The sequence below is a fragment of the Daphnia magna genome, linkage group LG1 (assembly GCF_020631705.1).
Source record: "Daphnia magna isolate NIES linkage group LG1, ASM2063170v1.1, whole genome shotgun sequence".
NCBI lineage: Eukaryota > Metazoa > Arthropoda > Branchiopoda > Diplostraca > Daphniidae > Daphnia > Daphnia magna.
In genome coordinates, this window is record NC_059182.1 from 5,485,558 (window position 1) to 5,504,363 (window position 18,806).

At 42.4% G+C, this 18,806-nt stretch overlaps 2 protein-coding genes across 4 annotated transcripts in view; one reads left to right on the forward strand and one right to left on the reverse strand.

Annotated features, from left to right (window-relative positions):
* LOC123469371 (neurocalcin-like) lies at positions 1-4,237 on the forward strand. Its single transcript, XM_045168202.1, has 9 exons — positions 1-230; positions 1,934-2,003; positions 2,485-2,555; positions 2,643-2,677; positions 2,761-2,811; positions 2,903-2,935; positions 3,003-3,180; positions 3,310-3,427; positions 3,490-4,237. Exons 1-8 carry the CDS (start codon positions 21-23, stop codon positions 3,388-3,390), a joined length of 729 nt encoding a protein of 242 aa, XP_045024137.1. The 5' UTR covers positions 1-20; the 3' UTR covers positions 3,391-3,427; positions 3,490-4,237.
* The window catches only part of LOC116923912, a 25,164-nt gene continuing 10,402 nt past the window's right edge, over positions 4,045-18,806 (reverse strand). For 2 of the 3 annotated variants that reach the window (XM_045168199.1, XM_045168200.1), the window contains exons 3-13: positions 16,629-16,773; positions 15,475-15,568; positions 12,272-12,508; positions 10,619-10,870; positions 8,985-9,255; positions 8,372-8,891; positions 8,079-8,287; positions 7,525-8,006; positions 5,429-6,367; positions 4,841-5,047; positions 4,045-4,780 (exon numbers count right to left, since the gene is read on the reverse strand). In XM_045168199.1, coding sequence (XP_045024134.1) covers positions 4,484-4,780; positions 4,841-5,047; positions 5,429-6,367; positions 7,525-8,006; positions 8,079-8,287; positions 8,372-8,891; positions 8,985-9,255; positions 10,619-10,870; positions 12,272-12,508; positions 15,475-15,568; positions 16,629-16,773 — 3,653 coding nt within the window. In that variant the 3' untranslated portion in view covers positions 4,045-4,483. The remainder of the gene's footprint in view (positions 4,781-4,840; positions 5,048-5,428; positions 6,368-7,524; positions 8,007-8,078; positions 8,288-8,371; positions 8,892-8,984; positions 9,256-10,618; positions 10,871-12,271; positions 12,509-15,474; positions 15,569-16,628; positions 16,774-18,806) is intronic. The other variant, XM_045168201.1, reaches the window with a different exon arrangement.

The window sequence follows — 18,806 nt, forward strand, 5'->3', positions numbered from 1 at the left end:
ATACTGACATAAAGATACTCATGCCTGGCAGCTTTAGCGACAGCGGTAGTTGTGATCAAGCGAGTATACTTGATTTCACGGATGTCGATCTCTGTAAAGCAAACGGAGCAAAAACAGGCAACGGCCAAGAAGAAAAACAAGTTCGATTGCGTCTCAGTCTGGACGAAATATGTCATCGCACTAGTTTCACACGCAAGGAAGTGCGCCAATTTTATCGGACATTGAAACAGGTAAAAACGTGTATTTTCTTACTTTGTGTATGTTAGTTTACCGATAAAGGCTATAACACTTGAACTGCTTGTAAAGTGGGTCTGCTCCAAGCTTAAAATTAGCATTAAAGTACTTAGAACACACGTGAAAGGGAAACGGGGTGGCGTTCGAGTTGATAATTAACCTACATCATAAATAAAATGAATGTAAAAGCAATAAAAAGTGGAACGGTTAAGTTCGTTTCCTATTTAGATAAAGTCTATAAGTTTTCTACTTTATTACGGTCTACAGATATAGCGGTTGTTTCCTATAACCATTAGCAAATCTTGGCAATATAAGACGTTGGCATTTTTTCAATTCGAACTAAGGTTCATGTCCCCTCGCCCTATAATGGGATCAAGCCTTTATCGCTCCCTCCCTAGTCAATTTTGAGACATCAAAAGAGAACTGCCTCGATGCGGTAACGAAATTGTGAATAAAACAGGCTGAATAAAGAAAAAAAAATAAAAATTATAGCAGTCATTACGGATGCTATAGACAAAGTTATTATCAAATGGTTTATTTGTCATAATAAAGGTGATCTTATTTAAAGAGCAGCTGGAAAAAATTGGAAATATATATTTTTTTCTCTCGTAAACACGAGCGTCATCGTCTGTGTTACCTGTTTGCACGAAACAATTGATCAAGAATTCGTACTGATGCAACGGAAAGAAAATGTCGCACCAACTAATTCCTGTCCGAACAATAACTTTCTTCATTTGTACACCCCGAGGAAATAGTACGGCAAAGGAAATCAATTTTCCTTATTGAATCAACAGCCCTAAAAAAGATTGGGTTTTCGACTTGAAGATGAACGTAACGACGTGACTGGAATATCCTGGGGGCTTCAACGTAGGACGTATATGTACCGAAAGCGCTGGCAAAGTTGTGCTGTTTCTCTTTTTCCTTTTCCAGCTCCATAGAATATCAAAGATTTTGTCGCCAGTGGTGCTGTTTACGCTTCAAGAGCAAGTCGGATTTAGTAGTCTAATGGCGCTTCTAAAACAAACATAGTCGCGCTGTCTCAGCTGTGTCATGTCGCAACATATCTGGTACATTTTTTTATTGCCATACATCAGTTTAAGTTGATAGAGGCTTGAACGACTTTGTACAAACATTTATGAACGAAAAAAAAAAAAAAAATTGGGGGTTTTTATACGGGGGTGTAGAAGATTATTCCTATAAAATCGAAGAACGAGGAAAACGATAATGGGATGGAACCGCGCCATGGGCATGGTGGCTTTTGCCAAATACAACAAAAGGACCTAAAGAAGGAAGCAGAGGGAAGTGGGGGGAGGGTGGGACCGATATATATGAAAGAAAATGGCCGGAAAGTGCGTCCAAAACTGTCGATCAATCGATATCGTCACAGCCAAGTTTCTTGGCAAGGATCACGTTTCTGAAATCAAACATCTTTCATTAATTGAAGCAGACAAACTCCCTTTGGTTATACATAAAGTATGTTATGCAAGATTGGGGCTAAACTTGACTCATCCTAACGTGATGTGTTTCTATGTATATCTTTTGAACGCTACGTAAACATTATGCTAGAACTTCCAGGTGTCCGGGAATCCTGTAGAGCCAGCGTGTTTTTTCTTTAAAAAATAAAAATAATAATAATAATAATTCTTAACCGGCCTAGCGCGTTGTTAACACATGCCTTTCTTTCCGACTGAACGTTTAGGAATGCCCGCTCGGAGTGGTCACCGAAGAAACCTTACGAGACGCTTACCACCGCCTTTTCCCCAACGGAAGTAATACCTACAGTGTCAAACAGTTTTAAATATAATATCACAATTAATCATCAAATCTATCAAATGTGTCACTGATGCATTTGTGTTCGCAAGATCCTATATAGTCAGTTTTCTTGGAAAGTTTAAATCACTTTCCTTAATTAGATGGACCGTTACGGTCTTTTTCTGTTACACAGCACGTAATTAAAAACAAAACAACAAAAGAACGTAACAATAAGCTATTGACATTCCCTTTTTCAAAGAAGTACATTATATGCTACCCTTTTCCGCGGTATCTTTGTTCGAATTTCGGGCAACAAGCGATAATTTTTAGAATCAATTACTTTATGCTGTGTCAAAATCAATGGACTGTAACTACTGTGCCCTTAACATTAGAGTCCGTATAGAGAAAAGCAATCATGAAAAGGACGAAATCCTATAGAATTCAATGCGCATTGTATTAACGGTTGAGTTTTTTTCTTACAATCTTTTTAAATGTCAGACGTAGGATTGTACGTGAAGCATGTTTTCCGCACCTTAGACACGCAAGGCAACGGCAAGATAACTTTTACGGTGAGCCTGGAATTCTTCATCAGTTTTACTGCGCGATGTAAATGTTTCCTCCGTTTGTAAACAAATTCTCAATTGTTTTGTTTGCAGCAACTGCTCGTATTCCTATCGACGATCAGTAAAGGGTAATGATAAATTATTCAGTAAATTAGACGAAACGATTGTTTTCTTAATTAAAAACGAATGATACAAATCATTTGGATTAAAGGACCCATCTTGATCGTTTGAAATGGATTTTCCGATTGTACGACCTCGACGGGTACGTATATAGTTATGTCTTTAAACAAATTCAATATCGATTACAAATTTTGACATTAACGCACCACATTTATTAAATGATCGGTGTATAGTGACGGAGCGATTCAACATTCAGAACTTCTTACGTAATCAATTAAGAGTATAAATGCAGGCCTGGAAAATGGCGACGTTTAATACTTGGTTTTTATGCAGACTATGCTGTGCAACACATGACCTAGCTGGAACACCTGAAAAACGAATTTTCCATGAAATTAAGAAATCGGGTAAGGACGAAATGTTTAGCGAAAGTGAAAAAGAAAGAAAATCACGTCAAATCAAACTTTGGGTGGACAAAGTCTTCCGACGTTGGGATTTAAATCAAGACGGTCAGGTATAACAATCTGATTTGATTTCAATAGTTTCGTAGCTATTAGTAGTAGCCTCGGAGCCGTGTTCCACACTCTACTTGATTATTATATGCAATCATTAATTCGTTATAATCTATACAATGCAAAAACAGGTTACACTGGACGAGTTTCTTGCCATTCATTTAAATGACGATCTTCTAGAAACTTCATTTCATTCTTTTGACGACCTGTAATAGAAAACAAACGTCTAGGTCTACTGCTATCCTAAAGGTGAGATGAAACTATCTGTTAAACGAATTTTCGCCATGAATTATTTCTTTTCTTTTCTCAAGGACTCTACTTTGAAAATGATTTATGATGACGATCTGCCCAGAAACTTAATTGTATAAGGCCCTTTTTTTTTCTTCAAAACTGGATAATTGGGCCTTGATCTGTATTAGCAATGAAGTGCTGGGTTATTCCGCAAGACGCGAGAGAGTCAAACCTCAATGAAGCAGATCCACAACATGTGAAATATAGCTAACATTGTTAACAGAGTATGATAGTTTCTTGCTAAACCATATACCCCGAAATGCTGCAATGAAAATTGTTGTTGAAACTTTAATTTTTACGATTGGATGTATACCATATGTTAGACTGGATATTTTACCTGCAAATTACGCATTAGTGAAGGCCCTTGACCATTTAAAAAAAATATATACGGAATTGTTTCCCAGTTGTTTACACCCTATATTCGTTCAAAACGTGTTTAGAGCGATGAATTTGTTTCAAAAGTCACCCACAGAAGTCACAATTGTTGAGTCTGCAAGCTACGTGCATTCACTCGCATCTCTATATAGGTTTAGGCCTACTATACATTCATCCCGTTTTTAGGCCAAGTCTCACAGTTTTATTTCGACAATTGCTGTATTATTCGTTTAACCAATCTATTTATAATATTCACGTGTGTGAAGCAGCCTCACTGGACTGGTTGAACCAGTTACTTCCAAGATGCGACAAATTTCCCCCTTTTTTTTTTTTCGTCATCTAAATTTTTGAAAATTAAAAATCCAAATAAAATTATATAAAAAAAAAAAAAAACAGAACAAAAAGAAAACAATTGGGTCTCGATGAAACAAAGAGAAAAATAAACATGAATTCATCCTCCTAAAGAAGTTGCGTTTAGAAATATGACAAAAAGATAGTATATCCGGGTGGGACATATCGTTTTGCGGACATATCGTCTTAATGGCCCGTTGATGACTTTGAATGCATCTCCTCACACTGTAAATCAAGCGTCTAGACGATCAATTTTGAATTGAATTGTTGTGTAGGCTGTAAGATATGTCACAGTTCGGTTTGTTTGAGGGGATATTGGCCAAGAAGCTCGTCGAAAAGAAGTCGGTCCGTTCCAGGATTCGATCCGGGACATTCCGAACAAGTTGAAAGACTGATTTGCCGTTCGTCTGCGGCATCAACTCCCGAAGAACTCCCGGCTATTGCGGCCTGATAATGCGTTTCCAGGCGGCTGATCAAGTCCAGCCGACGAGGATCGAGACGTGCCCGACAGTAGCGCAGCAGGGCCCCGGCTAAATCGCCGACAGTCCATTGCCGATCCATAATTACTCGACAGACAATATCCAGCTAAAAGAATTATATTCATTTGTTTATTTTGATTTTGATTTTGATTTTGTGGGTTTTTACCTTGACGACGGAACTAGCTCCGGCCGTGTAATAAACAAGACTAGGAGCGCCGGATCGCGAAGCTGCCAGCCATTGGAGCATGGATTTCAGTTGAGCGTCTCCGCCGCCAGATGATCCGCAGCCCCAATTACCAGTAATAATGGGCAGTAAGCCACCATTAACCTGGCCGAATTGTTTCTCATCATCCCTTTGGTTGCCGTTCGACGTCTAAATGGGAAAACAAAATAAGGAAATCAATTCAATGTTTTTATAGGTCATGTCCTTATCAGTCACAACCGAAAAGAGAAAAAACAAAACCAAACAAACAACTGACATGTGGTGCGTATGAAAGCGTTAAAAACGGAATGCCACAAAGAGAAAACAAACATGTATAACCGAGCGTGTCGAGCCGATCATGCAATCACAGAAAGCGGGCGAAAGCAGGAAGAGGAGAAAGTCTAAAATAGAAGAGAGTCCATCAACCATTTCCCCTCGTTATTTCTCTTATTTTCTAAAATATTTTTTTGAAAGAAAAGTTCCAAAAGCAGCTGATTCTTCCCCGGAAGCACTTGATCATTTGAGTCAATCACCGGAAGCAGAGACACTCACTTGAATGGTCTCGCTCTCATCAAGAATGCTGGATGTATTGAGAGATTCGAGTTCGTCGATTGCCCTCAGACTGGGCATCGATGTGCTGCGATGTGACCACGACATCGGAGCGTTTTGATGCTGCTGTTCGGCCATATGCTCAGCGATGGTCTTGTGAATGGCGAAAGTCGGACGTTCGACATTCTCCTGCGGTTGTTCCAGCGATCCGCTATGACTGCGATGCAACGAGTCGTTGCTAGATATTTTCAAGATGCTCTTGCCGGGCAATTTGTTGGCCATCTTGAGCGGATTGTGAAGGCCCGTTTTCCCCACTCCACCGGCGGCATTGTGACGCGTGGGCAACGAGAGTTGCGTCTGCTTCGAGCCGATCTCTTTCATGATGTCCTCGATGATGGTCTCCGCCATCGTCCAGCTGAATCCTTCCACCACATCATCGCTGAGCAGCGACTCGCTAGATTGGGCGAAGTTTTGCAATTGATCATCGTAGCTGCGATGGCGTCTCTGACTCTGCTGGCCGGGCGTGAAACACTCGTCGTCTTCCGTATTCTCGTCGGATACAATGATATCCGGAATGAGACTCTGCTTCAATTGCTCCGCCATCTGCTGTTGCCACAGACTCAATTGCGACAATTCCATGACGGTGGGCACGCTGTTGGAACGAGCTCTCTGATGCTTGATGCTCGGATTCTGATGCCGCTGTTCGCGCGATTTTTTGAAGAACCACGAGCCGCGGCGGGTGCGCGGCGGCGTCGGATTCATCGGCGTCGGCGTCTGCGACTCGGAGTCTTCGCCGGCGTTGCTCGAACGGTTCGATTGAGATTCGCTGATGGCCTCGCAACATCTCCCCACTCCGTGCAGAAGCAATTCCGTCCCGACTTCGCTCTCCACTGGTGACATCCGATCAAGTAACACCACTCTCTCCACTGAATGCTGCGAGCTCTAGACACATGTAACATAGAATGACGAAATTGCATTTTTTTTTTGTGTCTGTCTGTCTCTCTGTCTGTCTGTCTGTGTCTGTGCGTATGTTCGGATTTCTATTTTCTATTTTTCTTTCTGATTTCTATTTTTGAGTGTTGCCACGCTGAAAGAAACAACCGATGCGAAACGATTTGTGGTTCGTTGCGCTAAACGCGCCAACACCCAAAATCACGCCGGCTTTTTCGACACGGTCCGCTCCTTCTTTTCCCACCCTGATTTCTTGCAGATGGGCGAGAAAGGAAAAAGAAAAAAAAAAAACAAAACAAAAGGAGATTCTTTTTCCGTCTTTGATTTTGGAACTTTTGGGTTTTTTCGCTATTGAAAATGGGTAGAGAGAGAGAGAGAAATCGGCTCTGATCTAGCTGATTGGGCGTGCGTTTACGTGTAACTGCACTATAAGGGGAGTCTCCTCAAATCAAACTAGGCGTTGAACGCTGACAGGGACCGGAGTAAGGAGAATTTGGAACGATAATAAGCGCGATCACGAAAAAGCCACATAAACAAAAAAAAAAACTGTCAAATAAACTAAGTCAAACAAAAAAATCGATTAATAAAGTTAGAAATACAATTAAAACGTGCTGAAAACCAACGAAACGGGACATGCTGCAAATCAGCCGCGAAACGTAATTTTGGCTTGGGGCTCGACTGACGGGCGAGGATAAAACAACAGGACACGACAATATGAAGCCACACCGCAGCGGACGGGAAAGGGGTGGAGGGTTGGATGGCGCTCGGCGTCTTACCTTCGCAGCGCTGCCAATAGGCGATTGATTAGTGCAATTTGTACTAGGAGTGGTGGGAGTAGCATTAAGAGGGCTAGGAGTGGGAACGGGCGCCGAGTGGCCGAGAATGGCAGCGAGGCGGCATTTGGCGGCCGGCCGGCTGGCTACGGTCCGATCGAGTCGGATGTTGAAGGAGCAGGACGGATTTTGATGGTATTCCCAGGCGACGGATTCTTGGGTACGCAGCGGTGCTTTCGGGCAACCGCCAGGGCAACGGGTGTTTATTAGTGACGGCCTAACGGCGTGATGATGCGCACTGCGTAAACGTGAAGGACCGGGCACCTGCAACTCTAGTTCTACATCGGCCAGTTTTTGTTCCAGCACAATACTCACCAGCTGACACGCCATTTTCGATTTGCTGTTGCCCTTCTTCTTGGTCGCCATTTTTTGGGGCTCTTCCGGCTCGTCCAGCGTCTCCTCCTCCTCGATGGCGTCCACCGGTAGTAGAGGAACAATGTCCGGCATCGGCAGAGCTTGCTCCTCCATCAGCGTTTCTCGTTCCACCATCTCTTTGGCCAATTGCAGAGCCAATCGCTCGTCTCCGACGTGTTCGTTCAGGCTCCAGGAGCGCTTGGTCGATCCGCGTCGACTTTCGCTCGAGGCCGCCAGTTTGATGTCTTTCATCAGCGTCTCCGGATGGGCCGACAAGTTTTCGATACTGAGCGCTACACTGGCGAACGAGTCGCTCAAAGCTCGCTTTAATAATCCGTGAGCAAAGCGGAACACTGCCGCATTGCGGCCGTTTTGCTGCACCGACTCGCCGCCGTTGGGATCGTCCAGCCAGTGGCTGAACTGATCGTAGAGCTCATCCAGTTCTTGAAAAGAATTATTGATTTTATTGATTGATTTTTTTTTACAGACGTCTTGTGGATGCGAAATCAATTTACCTGAACTGAATTCAGTGCTGAAACTGTAGCGGGAAGAATCTTTAGAAGAGGAAGAAGAATCTTTCAAACCGCTGCGAGCGCTTCGGGGGCCTCTCCTCTCGCGGAAATGTTCCAGCCAACGCTTCTCACGCTCCAGCCCGTCACCGCTGAACGAATCCTCTTCATTGTTGCTATCCAGAGCGAATCCGCGTGACTGTGGCCGACCATTCCTGCGCATTCACCATCGAACCATTTTAAACCATTTTGAATTGATTTCAGACTGGATTGAATTTGTTGTTTTTTTGTTTACTCACTCCGCACTGCTGTCGGATTCGCTGCTGGAACCTCTCGACTTGTTCAGTTGATCGTTGCCATTCCTGTCGGTCGAGTTGCGGCGGCGTTGCATCCGATTGAGGGCGGCTGCTCGCGACGGTGCCTCATCCTCGTCCAGGCTGGTGTTGGCGCTGCGGAACTCCTCCACCGAGCTGTTGAGGTCGTCGTCTTGAGAGTGACAACTAGCGTAAATGGATCCGGCTTTTTTGGCCACGCACGACGATGGAAGCTCAGATAATCCGGCATCTTTAACGCGGGTCATTATTTGTTTGACAATGGTGGCTTTGGCCAGGGTCAGCGGGGCGTTGCGACCTCCTCCGTACAGCAAAGTCGGGTTGGAAGCCGAACGTCCGCGATCCGTTTCATCGGCCGTAACAGGGGACTGATCTTGGCTGGCCATCGACGGGCAAATACTCGGCCGAGGGGACGAAGGATCGCCTGATGAAGCCACTAATGTCGTGCTGCGGGTCAAATCCGCCCAATCTTGACTTATCGTGTGATCTGGACGACGTGGGCCATCGTCCAATCGAACGACAATCAATCCAGGTGAATGGTTATAAGAAAGCCAAACTGGCGGACAGAAACTGGACTTACCCGTGATCGTGCTGGCCTGTCGGCTGCTGGGCGACAGGTCCCTGGAAGCATTAACGAGGGGCAGACGTTGCTCTAATTGCGGCTGCTCTTTCTGTTGCGGCGGTTCCGCTCTCGCCGCTTCCGCTCTCGCCGCTTCCGGATAATGCTGGCCAAATCCCAAATAGGCCTTGTTGAGCTCGCGGAGAACGTTGTCTTCCTCGTACTGACGGATGGGTAAGTCGCTGTAATCTTCCGCGTCAATCAGACACATGGCAGTCTGCGCTTGCGTCACCTTCGTGCCGTTCGTTTGCAAAGAAAAAACAAAAGGGGGAAAACATTTTTCGTTTTATTCAACGAATCAAACGAGATCCGCATTTGGTGGATAGCTGGAGGCAAGCGAACCAGTACATCCGAGATGAGGCTGCTAATCCTATACGATCGGCAGTACTATACGTCCCACATATGGTACGATATTTGCATACGTCCATATCATAGACAAAGGACGCATTCACTAGTGTAACTGTGTACATCCTGGACATCAAAAGGCGATTATCTTTATTGTCTGTTGATTTTCTTTTCTTTTTTTCTTCAAAAAAAAAAAAAAGGAGAACAGTGAAGAAGCGGATTCACCATGTTGCATATAATGTACATAAACGAGGAGAGAGGGGGGGAAACGGGAATCCGGAGGCATGTTACCGTGCAACTGTCCAGTTCACTAGAACGCCTTATAAGGGCGGAAACTGTTATTTTGTTTTGCTTTTGTGTGTGTGTGTGCGTCTGTCTGCGTTGCGCGTCTTGTTTTCTCTCTGTTGATTCCTTTTCATTTGCAAAGTTTTTTCTTTTCCTTTTTGTGATCGGGCCGATGCCGCAACGGCGTTCAAAAGAGAACAAAGACGCTCCACCGATCAAGGAGGCGTTCCTTCTGCATAGAACGTCTCTCCTCTTTTTTTCTTGAACAGGAATGACGCAAATTCCCCCTGCCGACGTCACCATTCTTTCCTTTCTGTTCTCTCCCTTCACGTTTCAACGTGATTTACGATTAACGGACCGCCAGTTAGTTTCCCCCCTTCGCCAACGGACCCTCAAAAGAAGAAGTTCACAGCTATGACGGAGATCGTTTTGTTTCACTTTAACAAGGCCGTTTGCATGCGGTCGAAGCATTTCGACAGATGCCGATGTCACCGAAACATCGAAGATGTACCCGTATTAAAAATTGAATCACATACAGTCGTATAAGATCAATCAACTTAGAGATTCATCTTCTCGTTTTGTGTGTAAACCTGATCCTCAGTCCTACAGTCCTACAATCGAATGGATGCCATCTGGCTGTTTTAGCCGAACTGAAAGAGATGTGGGGGCCGTGCTGGAATTCTCCCCCCCTCCTTGAACACGTCGAGAAGGCCGGGCAACCATCAGAGATGGCGTGTTTGGTTTCTATCTAATACGAATGCGCATTCCAAACGACGGATATGGAAACAAACATTCGTCGTTTCTTCGTTGCGGGACCGGCTCTCAAAGACGATACGTTTCGACTCCACCCGATAAGACGAATGGAAGTTTTTTGAAAAATAAGACGACGTCCATTTGCCTATAGCCCCCCTCCCCCCACGGTGAAAACAAAACAAAAAAAACCAAAAAAAGAATGTGAAAGTCACCTGTTGGAGTGATGAGCTCGATATCGGAGACGTCGTCGCCGCCGATGTTGTCGTCAACGCCGTCTTGGTGGCGGCGTTGGCAGTTGTTGTTTGTTGGCCGGCTGTTGCATCAAAGACGGCTTTGTTTTTCAGGTCATGAATAATGGAGTAGGTGCAGAGTCCACTGGCCGTGATGGCCTCGTTGTCTTCCAGCGACTCCACATATGGCAAGAGGGATAGCAATTCGGGATGGCTGCTAAATGCTGCGCACTCCTTCCCAGACGGACGCACAAGACCCAACAGCAAAATGGAAAAAACAAAGTGAAAAATATGAATCGAAACATGACGAAGAAGCTGCGCACAACAATGACACAGACAGAAACAACAACAACAACAACAAATGAAAGGAATAACAAACGAGACGCACGCAATGCCGACTGCATCAGGCCAAACATTTGCTATGTGATTGCTGTATATTTTTGAAACATTTGGAATTCGGCGGGGCAAATGGTGGGTCGTTGTACCATGTCGAACGCATTAAAAACAAAGAAAGAAAGAAAGAAAGAAAGAAAAAAAGAGCAACGGTTGCGATGATATGCGCGAAACGGTCGTGTTCCGTGCCGTGCCCAGTTTCGGAATTGAGAGACAAGTTCCAACCTTTTTTTTTTTTCTTCTCTTATTTTAGCATCCAACATTAAACGCAGTATAGACAACCACTGAATCATCCGCCCCCTTCTCCCCCCATCTGTGCTTCTACTTTTGATTGCTTTTTTTTTTTTTATTCTCCTTTTTCTTGTTTCGTTTGGTGATTTAAGAACAAGACTATACGCTGGGCTACTGAATTTCAATGGAGGGAAATCTCGCACCGGGCCGTCCTTTCTCTCCGCAGTTTCGTGTCTCGTTCAGTTTTTGTTGTTGTTGTTGTTGTTGTCTTCGCATTTTTATTATTTTTTTTTTCATGAATAAAGATGAAATGATGTTGTACTACTCGGCTATACATGCAACAAACGTTACATGCTGTTATTGTTCTTCCTCCTTGCTGTTTCTTGATGACGGGGGACCCGCTTTTAACTTTCTTACCCCCCTCCCCCTTTTTTTTTTGTTTTCTTTTTCTTAAAGGTCATTAAAATTGTGTGTAAGCCAAAAAACATTTTTGTTGATTTAAATTTCCTGAAACCCGCCCTGGGAATAATCTGAACGAATCGTGGGGATTTGATCGAAACAAAGTCATTTGGCATTGGGTATATTGCATATATAATAGCCGGCGCTATTTATATAGTCCTTGCACTTTTGCGCAACACTTTTTGACGTTGCTGTTGCGTGCCATCCTGTATACACCGTAGCCGAAAAGAAGCAACACATTTGAAAAAAGAACTGGATGGAACGAGACGGCGTAAATATAAAGCACGTGCGGAATGGAAGGTCAACCGTTCGAAGATGAGTTGAATAAGCAAACATCGGTCAAGAATGTGCAGAAACATGCATAAACAAATATGGAAAAGAGGAAGAAGAAAAACCAAACATATGGCAATGAAAAAAGCAAACAAACAGATGAAGTGTTTGTGATGAATAGATTCACTCATTTAGAATCCATTTTTTAAAAAAATTTTCTTACTGTATTTATTTATTTATTTTAAATAAATAAATAAATAAAAATAAAAAGAGAATGTCTACCTGTGAAGTGCCGTCGTCGAGAAAAGATCCGCCGATTCGACGACTGGCGAAACAGACTCGAATTCCCGCCGGTGGTTCGCTCGATTGGCCGATACTTGGCCGGTTGTTGTTGACAGACATCGTCGAATCGGACGATGGATACTCGACGCGGCCATCGTGACGTACCACGAGCGGACACAGTGGGCGTCGGCATTGCAGCCAATCCTCCAGCGTGCACCATTCACGACCCGACATGACCTGACCTCGTGAAAAAAAAAAGAGAAAACGCATAAACAACGAGATAGGATCGAATAATGCCGTTACATCCAACACACACACACACACCATCGCATTGTAAATAATCAGCATTTGTAATCAAATTGTAAATCGGCGGGAATTTTCACACGATCCGCGCCCATCCCGCAAGCGACTTTGCATCACCAAGTGGCAATGAGTTCAAGCAACCCGTCGCCGAAGATGTATGTCCTTATTGTTGTTGTGTTCTCCGCGTGCACGTATATATATAAGCATCGGCGCCTGTAATTGATACACGTGTTTGCCTCTTCACATTTCCAATATGTTTTACTACACCGTGCGTACATAATAACGCGTATACTTTACAGTAGATTTGAAGGGAATTTTATTCAAATCAACTGACAGCGATGCGATGGAGCCCCACCAGTCCCTTTAATTGAATATATCGGATGTTTTACGAGGCGCTGTTCGATTACCGTCAGCTCTAACACGAACTCATCTAAAAGTCTAGTGCGTTCGTTCAAAACTCCATTTCAAGAACGAGCGGGCAAAAAAGAAAACAAGAAAGAAAAGGCAATAAGAAAACTCGAAAGAATAACGCAATCTGAATAGTTGCATTGATCACGTCGCGTCAGCCAATTACGTATGAATGCGAATGGTTGAATCAGTGTCCATATTGGGAGGGGGGAAGGGTGGCATTGGATTATAACGTTATTGTTATTTATTTATCTTTTGGGAAAAAATTATACGTTTTTCATTTTTTTTTTTTTTTGGGTTTCGTTCGACGTTCGCCTTTACGTCGATTGGACAAGACAAAAGAAAACGAATGGGAGAAGAGAAAAACAAGATTTCAAAGAGAACACAGTCGATTGGGTAATTGAAAACGTTTGGAGAAATTCCAAATACGGAGAGATTGGGTTAAGGAATTTCGACTCTGATGTCTATTTAAATATTTTTTTTTCCCTTTTTTTTTCTTTCTTTTGAATCATAACAATAATCGAGAATCATTAAAAGAAAAGATTCAGAGAGAAGAAATATTTTTTTTTTTTAATTATTGACGGACAGCCACCGCCATCATTTTCATCCCGCGTTCGCCAAAAGGTGGCAAAGCTAATCGACCAAGGTGACTCTATACACGTCCATTTTTAATCCCCCACCCTCATTTTTTTTTTTAAAGAGAGAGAAGAAGAAACTTCTGTCCTTTGTTTGTTATATTCTCTTCTTTTCAATCTCGCTATAGGCCACGTCAGAGAGATACGTACATCTTCAGAGGGACAAGTGCCACATCCAGTGTGTCGTGTACGTGACGAGCCTACGAGAGAAGCCAACCACAAGAAACCCCTGGAGAGTCCAACCAAAACGAAATTGTTCCTAACTTTTTTGTTTGTTTTTTTTTTGTTTTGTATTTTTTTAAGCTAAAAAGAAAATGGTTGCCTTGTCTATAACGCCTGTTGCGGCCGCAGAGCGTCTTCTGCAACGAGGACGTGATCCTCCGTCATCGACGGTTCACAGTTCGACGGGACGCGCTTCTTAAAGAAACGGTAAACCGACAAACATAATGGAAACATGTAGCAAACGTGAAAAGGAGAAGAAGAAAATGATGAAGAAGAAAAGGAAAGGAGATAAAACAAAAACAAAACTGGTCGACGCTGATGAAGCAGCACCAATCACAGAGGATGATTGCCATATACTCGTTGGTCGTTCTCTATTAGGTAGTTGTCAAAGCTTCTCTTTCTTTCTGTCCCTCATATTATTCTTGTTTGTTTTTGTTTTTTATCCGTGTAGTCTAGATATTATTCATTCAATTTGTTTTTGTTTGAAAGATATCCTTTTTACTTACTTGACTTTCATTTTAGTTTTTTTTTTTGTTCTACCTGCCCTCACATTTCGCCTGTGGCCTTGTCAGATCGACCGGTCTCAAAACGTCTCAACAGGTGCTGTGTTCTCTTGCGACCGAGATTACGATGCATTCGTAATAATCCCATCAAACGACACGAAATGTTTCTCATTTTCTCCCCCGTTCCCCCTTCCCAAAAAAAAAAAGGAAAGAACATCAGAAAAGACAGAGACACACAAAAATATGCTACTTTACTGCTCCTTCATAGACGTCTATAGCTCGAGGGGCTTGTTTCAAATGATGTCCCCGTCCGAGCTGTATATACTTCTGTGTGATAAGACTAAAACGAGAATTACAAGCTAAAGGGACACCTCTATCATTATATAGACGACGCGACTCTATCCACCTACAGCTACATGATATAGCGCCCTAAATAAGTATACACATCAGCACACACAGACTCTATGGTGTGATAGATAGGCCCTTTAAATTTGAATGTTTTTATTCTTTTGATTTTAAAGGGCTCTATAGTGACCGTGCGTGTGTTATTTATACAGAAAAAAGAAAAAGAGGGACGCTGGCGAGAAAGAGAGATCCGGGATTGCGATCAAGGATGGCATCATTGACTAGATAAATGCACCATCTATGGACACGAGCAAAACCAGTTGACATGGCCCGGGTCTCTCTCTCTCTCTCTCGTGTGTTTCGTTTCTCCTATTACGAAAGCTGCCCTTTTTTTTGCTATAGCACCTAACATCTTGTGTCCTCTCTATCTCTCGCCATAAAGACGATCTATGTGTGTATGTACGCTAAGTAAATGTGTGTCTTTCACCTTCACGAGAACATTCTTGAAAATAGGCAGACGTGTGTTAAAAGAACAGAGAGGAGAAGGTACTTGTACACTATATAACGTGAAGAGTGATCGATACCGTATTTGCGTCATCATCATGAATAAACAATATGATACGTGAATACTATTTATACAAAAAAAAAACGGCCGAGAACAAAAAAAAAAAAATTCAAATGTTTTCTTTCCTTTTCTACACGATAAGATTGTGAACATATCCAAAGAGGAGAGATATAAAAACGGTCTGGAAAGGAATTTTTATGCGTGTTGGTATTGTCCTCTTACCTGCCTGGCAAAGGTCACGTGTCCCTCGGGCGGACGTTCGTTCAAACGTTGGAAGTAGTGCAAGATGGAACGCAGCTTGGCCCGCTGCGATCGCCTGGATAACACACAAAGACACGAAAAAGACACTGTTAAAAACCAAAACAATGAAAAGAAAAAAACAAAACCAAAAAGATTGTTTCCATTATACAATTTGCATCCCGCGCAGTTGGCAATGAAAAACAAAATAAACACACGACAAATTTTTTTGTTTTTTTTTGTTTTCCCACCCGACCCCTTTTCTTTTACTGTTTTTGTTTAGTTTTGTTTGTGTTGTCTTGACCTTTTGTGAGTTACAACAACAAGGAACAGTATCGATTGCAGATTATATCGAGGTCGTTCTGATATATACACAGTTTCCTTCTTTTTTTTAGTCTTAAAAACTTGATTGCTTTTTTTTGTTTTTTTTTTTTTCAGTTTGGCCGGCAATCATAAATCACGGACACTTGAAGTTATTTTGTTTAGCGGCCGTTTCTTGTTGTTAGAGGAGATAAATGGATTTTATTTTTTTTTTTGTTATTTATTATTTTACAATCTTAAGAATAATTCAGAGAAGGAAAAAAACAAGGACGATTACATGGCCGGGTAATTTTCTTTTCAGACACCCATTTATAGCTGCCCTCTTTTCCCTTTCGCGTGTGTGTGTGTGTTTTAGTCGCCAGACGGGCGAGAAAAAAGTCCCACAAAGATTAGAGCGTCACACATGCACCCGAAAGAGCTATTCATCATCGCCAGGCAACGAGTTATGCAAGCATTACATACACCCAAAAAACATCTACATGTAGCCAACCCGTTCACTCATCATCACATGTTCTTTGATTTTTATTTTTCTCTTTCCTCTTTTTCTTTTTCAAACGAAAAATGTTCTGCGTGAGTCTTTTGTTTTGTTTTTCATCCTCTTTCGAGTGGAACTTGTGTAACACGCCATTGAGCTTTTTGTCGTCACATCAGAAATTGAAGGACAAATCAAAAGGAAAAAAGGTGAATACGTTCGTCTATTACAGTCCCTCAAAGGGAAAGAAGGGCCTGTCTGTTGTGCCCGCGGGACTTGTGTAAACATTTCACTTGAACGTAACGTAAGAAACGCACAATCCAAATATTGCCGAATCGAAACTTACCTGTTCAGGTGCTGGAAAAAGTGGCCGGCAAAGTTGAAATCCTGCAGAGTCGGGTGGGTCTTGACGGTCCGGCGCGGGAAAGTGGAGAAGAAGGCGTGGGCCACCAACGAGGCCGCAAAACGCCTATCAATCTCCACTCGATCGCCTACGAAATCAGCCAATCAATAAATTCTTTTTCTGCCTTTTTTTTTGTGTTTTCTTTGATTTTCTTCTTTTCTTTGTTTTGTTTGAAATCTTTTCTTCAACCAATCGCTAATTAAACAATGATAATCCCAGGATGCACTGAAGAATGCACCACACACCGTGCAACGTGTTTTTCTATTTAAAAAAAAAATGGTCGTGAACAACAACAACAAAAAAACCACACAAAATAAGGACGGGAAATTCTAACACGACCGTCTCGGACGATGGAACAGTGTCGACTGATCTCTTTTTCTCGTGGCCGTGCTGCTTTAAAAAAACAAAAAAAAATAAAATGGGGAAAAGTCTTTCGAATATAAAAAGAAATGAAAGAAAAAAGAAAAAAAAGGGAAAGAAGGAGGTATAGACACTAGCGCGCTCTCTGGCGTGTCTCTTATAAGGGCATCCGAAAAGAAGAAAGAGGAAAAAAAAATAAAATAAAAAAAAAAAAAAAATTTAAGAAGAAGAAGAAGAAGAAATAAAAAAAAAAAAAGAAGAGAGAAAGAGAGAGAGAGAGAGCAAAGCTCCACGCCATAAATTCCCTCGGTTTTGGGTTTTGCTGCTGCGTTCCCGCAAACGGGAAGGAAAAAAGACGAACTTTCGTGTCCTATAAAAATGTGTGTGGCTCTCCGTCCCGAAATTCGGGACTACCCCCTCCGGACCAAAAGTGGTGTGGGGGGTTTCGATTGCAAGTTTTTTTTTTTTTCCAGCTGATCTCCTCCGGTTCCAAACTGTCGTCGATGTGGTCGTCAAAGTCATTTATCACTTTTGGTTCTCCCGACTTGTGCGTTTCTAACCGAAAAGAACCTTCAAAGCTTCTTGTCATTTCTCGTTCTTGTTTTACGTCTTACTTGTTGTTTCGATTTATTATTATTAATATTATTTATTTTTTATTTTTGGAATTTTTGACGTCCTTCGCTATCATTTCAAAAAAATGCGCCAAATAACACGCGCACCTCACAAATGAGACAAACTCTTTTTTCGTGCCATTATTTTGTTCGAGTTCTTACGTATAGGCTATATATGTACGATTGTGTACACGAATGCGTAATGCGAACAGCGTTCCATCGTGAGCGCCAAAATGTCCGCGCTTCCGGGAAATGCTTCGGCCAGTTTCTCCTCTTCATGTGCGCGTATAAACATTAAATTGCAAATTGCACGAAACGTCGTGAATGAAAGAAAAAAAAAAAGGGAGGGAGGGGGTGGTAGTAGAAATTGGGACGTTTCACGTGCCAGTTTGGTCGCCCAATGTTTGTCGGACTACATCGACATTGAAAAAAAAAGGAAAATGTCTGTTTCATATTCTCGTGTATGATGTGATTGTGACCATCGGCCTGTCTGGACAATCACGCCGCGTCAACACGAGAGGAGCGTATGAAAAACCGTCTGGTTTTCATCTTTTCATCGTCTAAAGTGAGGAGGAGGGGGAGGACCACTCGGCTGGCCAGGCGATGACGCATTGCCTGGCCACCCTAGTTTGATTTGGCTAACCAGTTTCACAAGCTTTTTTTTCTTTGGCTTTTGTCTATTGTCTTTGTTCTTCCAATTGCGCAATCCTTAGTTTTTGTGTTTTTTTGCATTCCAGGTGGTCGCTCGGTTGCCGGAACCCCCTTTTCTTTTTCGATTCTCTTCTACATTTTTGTTCATGTTCTTTCAGGTCATCGTATTTATCTATTATATATTGAAAAAAAAAATGAATGGCTATATAACTAACAATTGAACAAAACAAAAACAAAAAAAAAATCCGTACCCTTAAAAAAACAAAAGAACATCGTGTCATTGTTTTAGATATGCAAGAAAATCCCTTAAATTTTTTGTTGTTGTTATTTTTTTTTAAATGTATGATGTTGCCTTACGGTAGCGTGTGCGTGCGTTGGTTAGCATCCGTGAGCTTAGACATTTCTCATTACAACACTCCCCAATAGAGGTGGTCCCATTTTCTTTTTTTTTTTTTCATCTTCTTCTTCTTCTTCTTTTTTCTCGTTCATGTTTCAAATT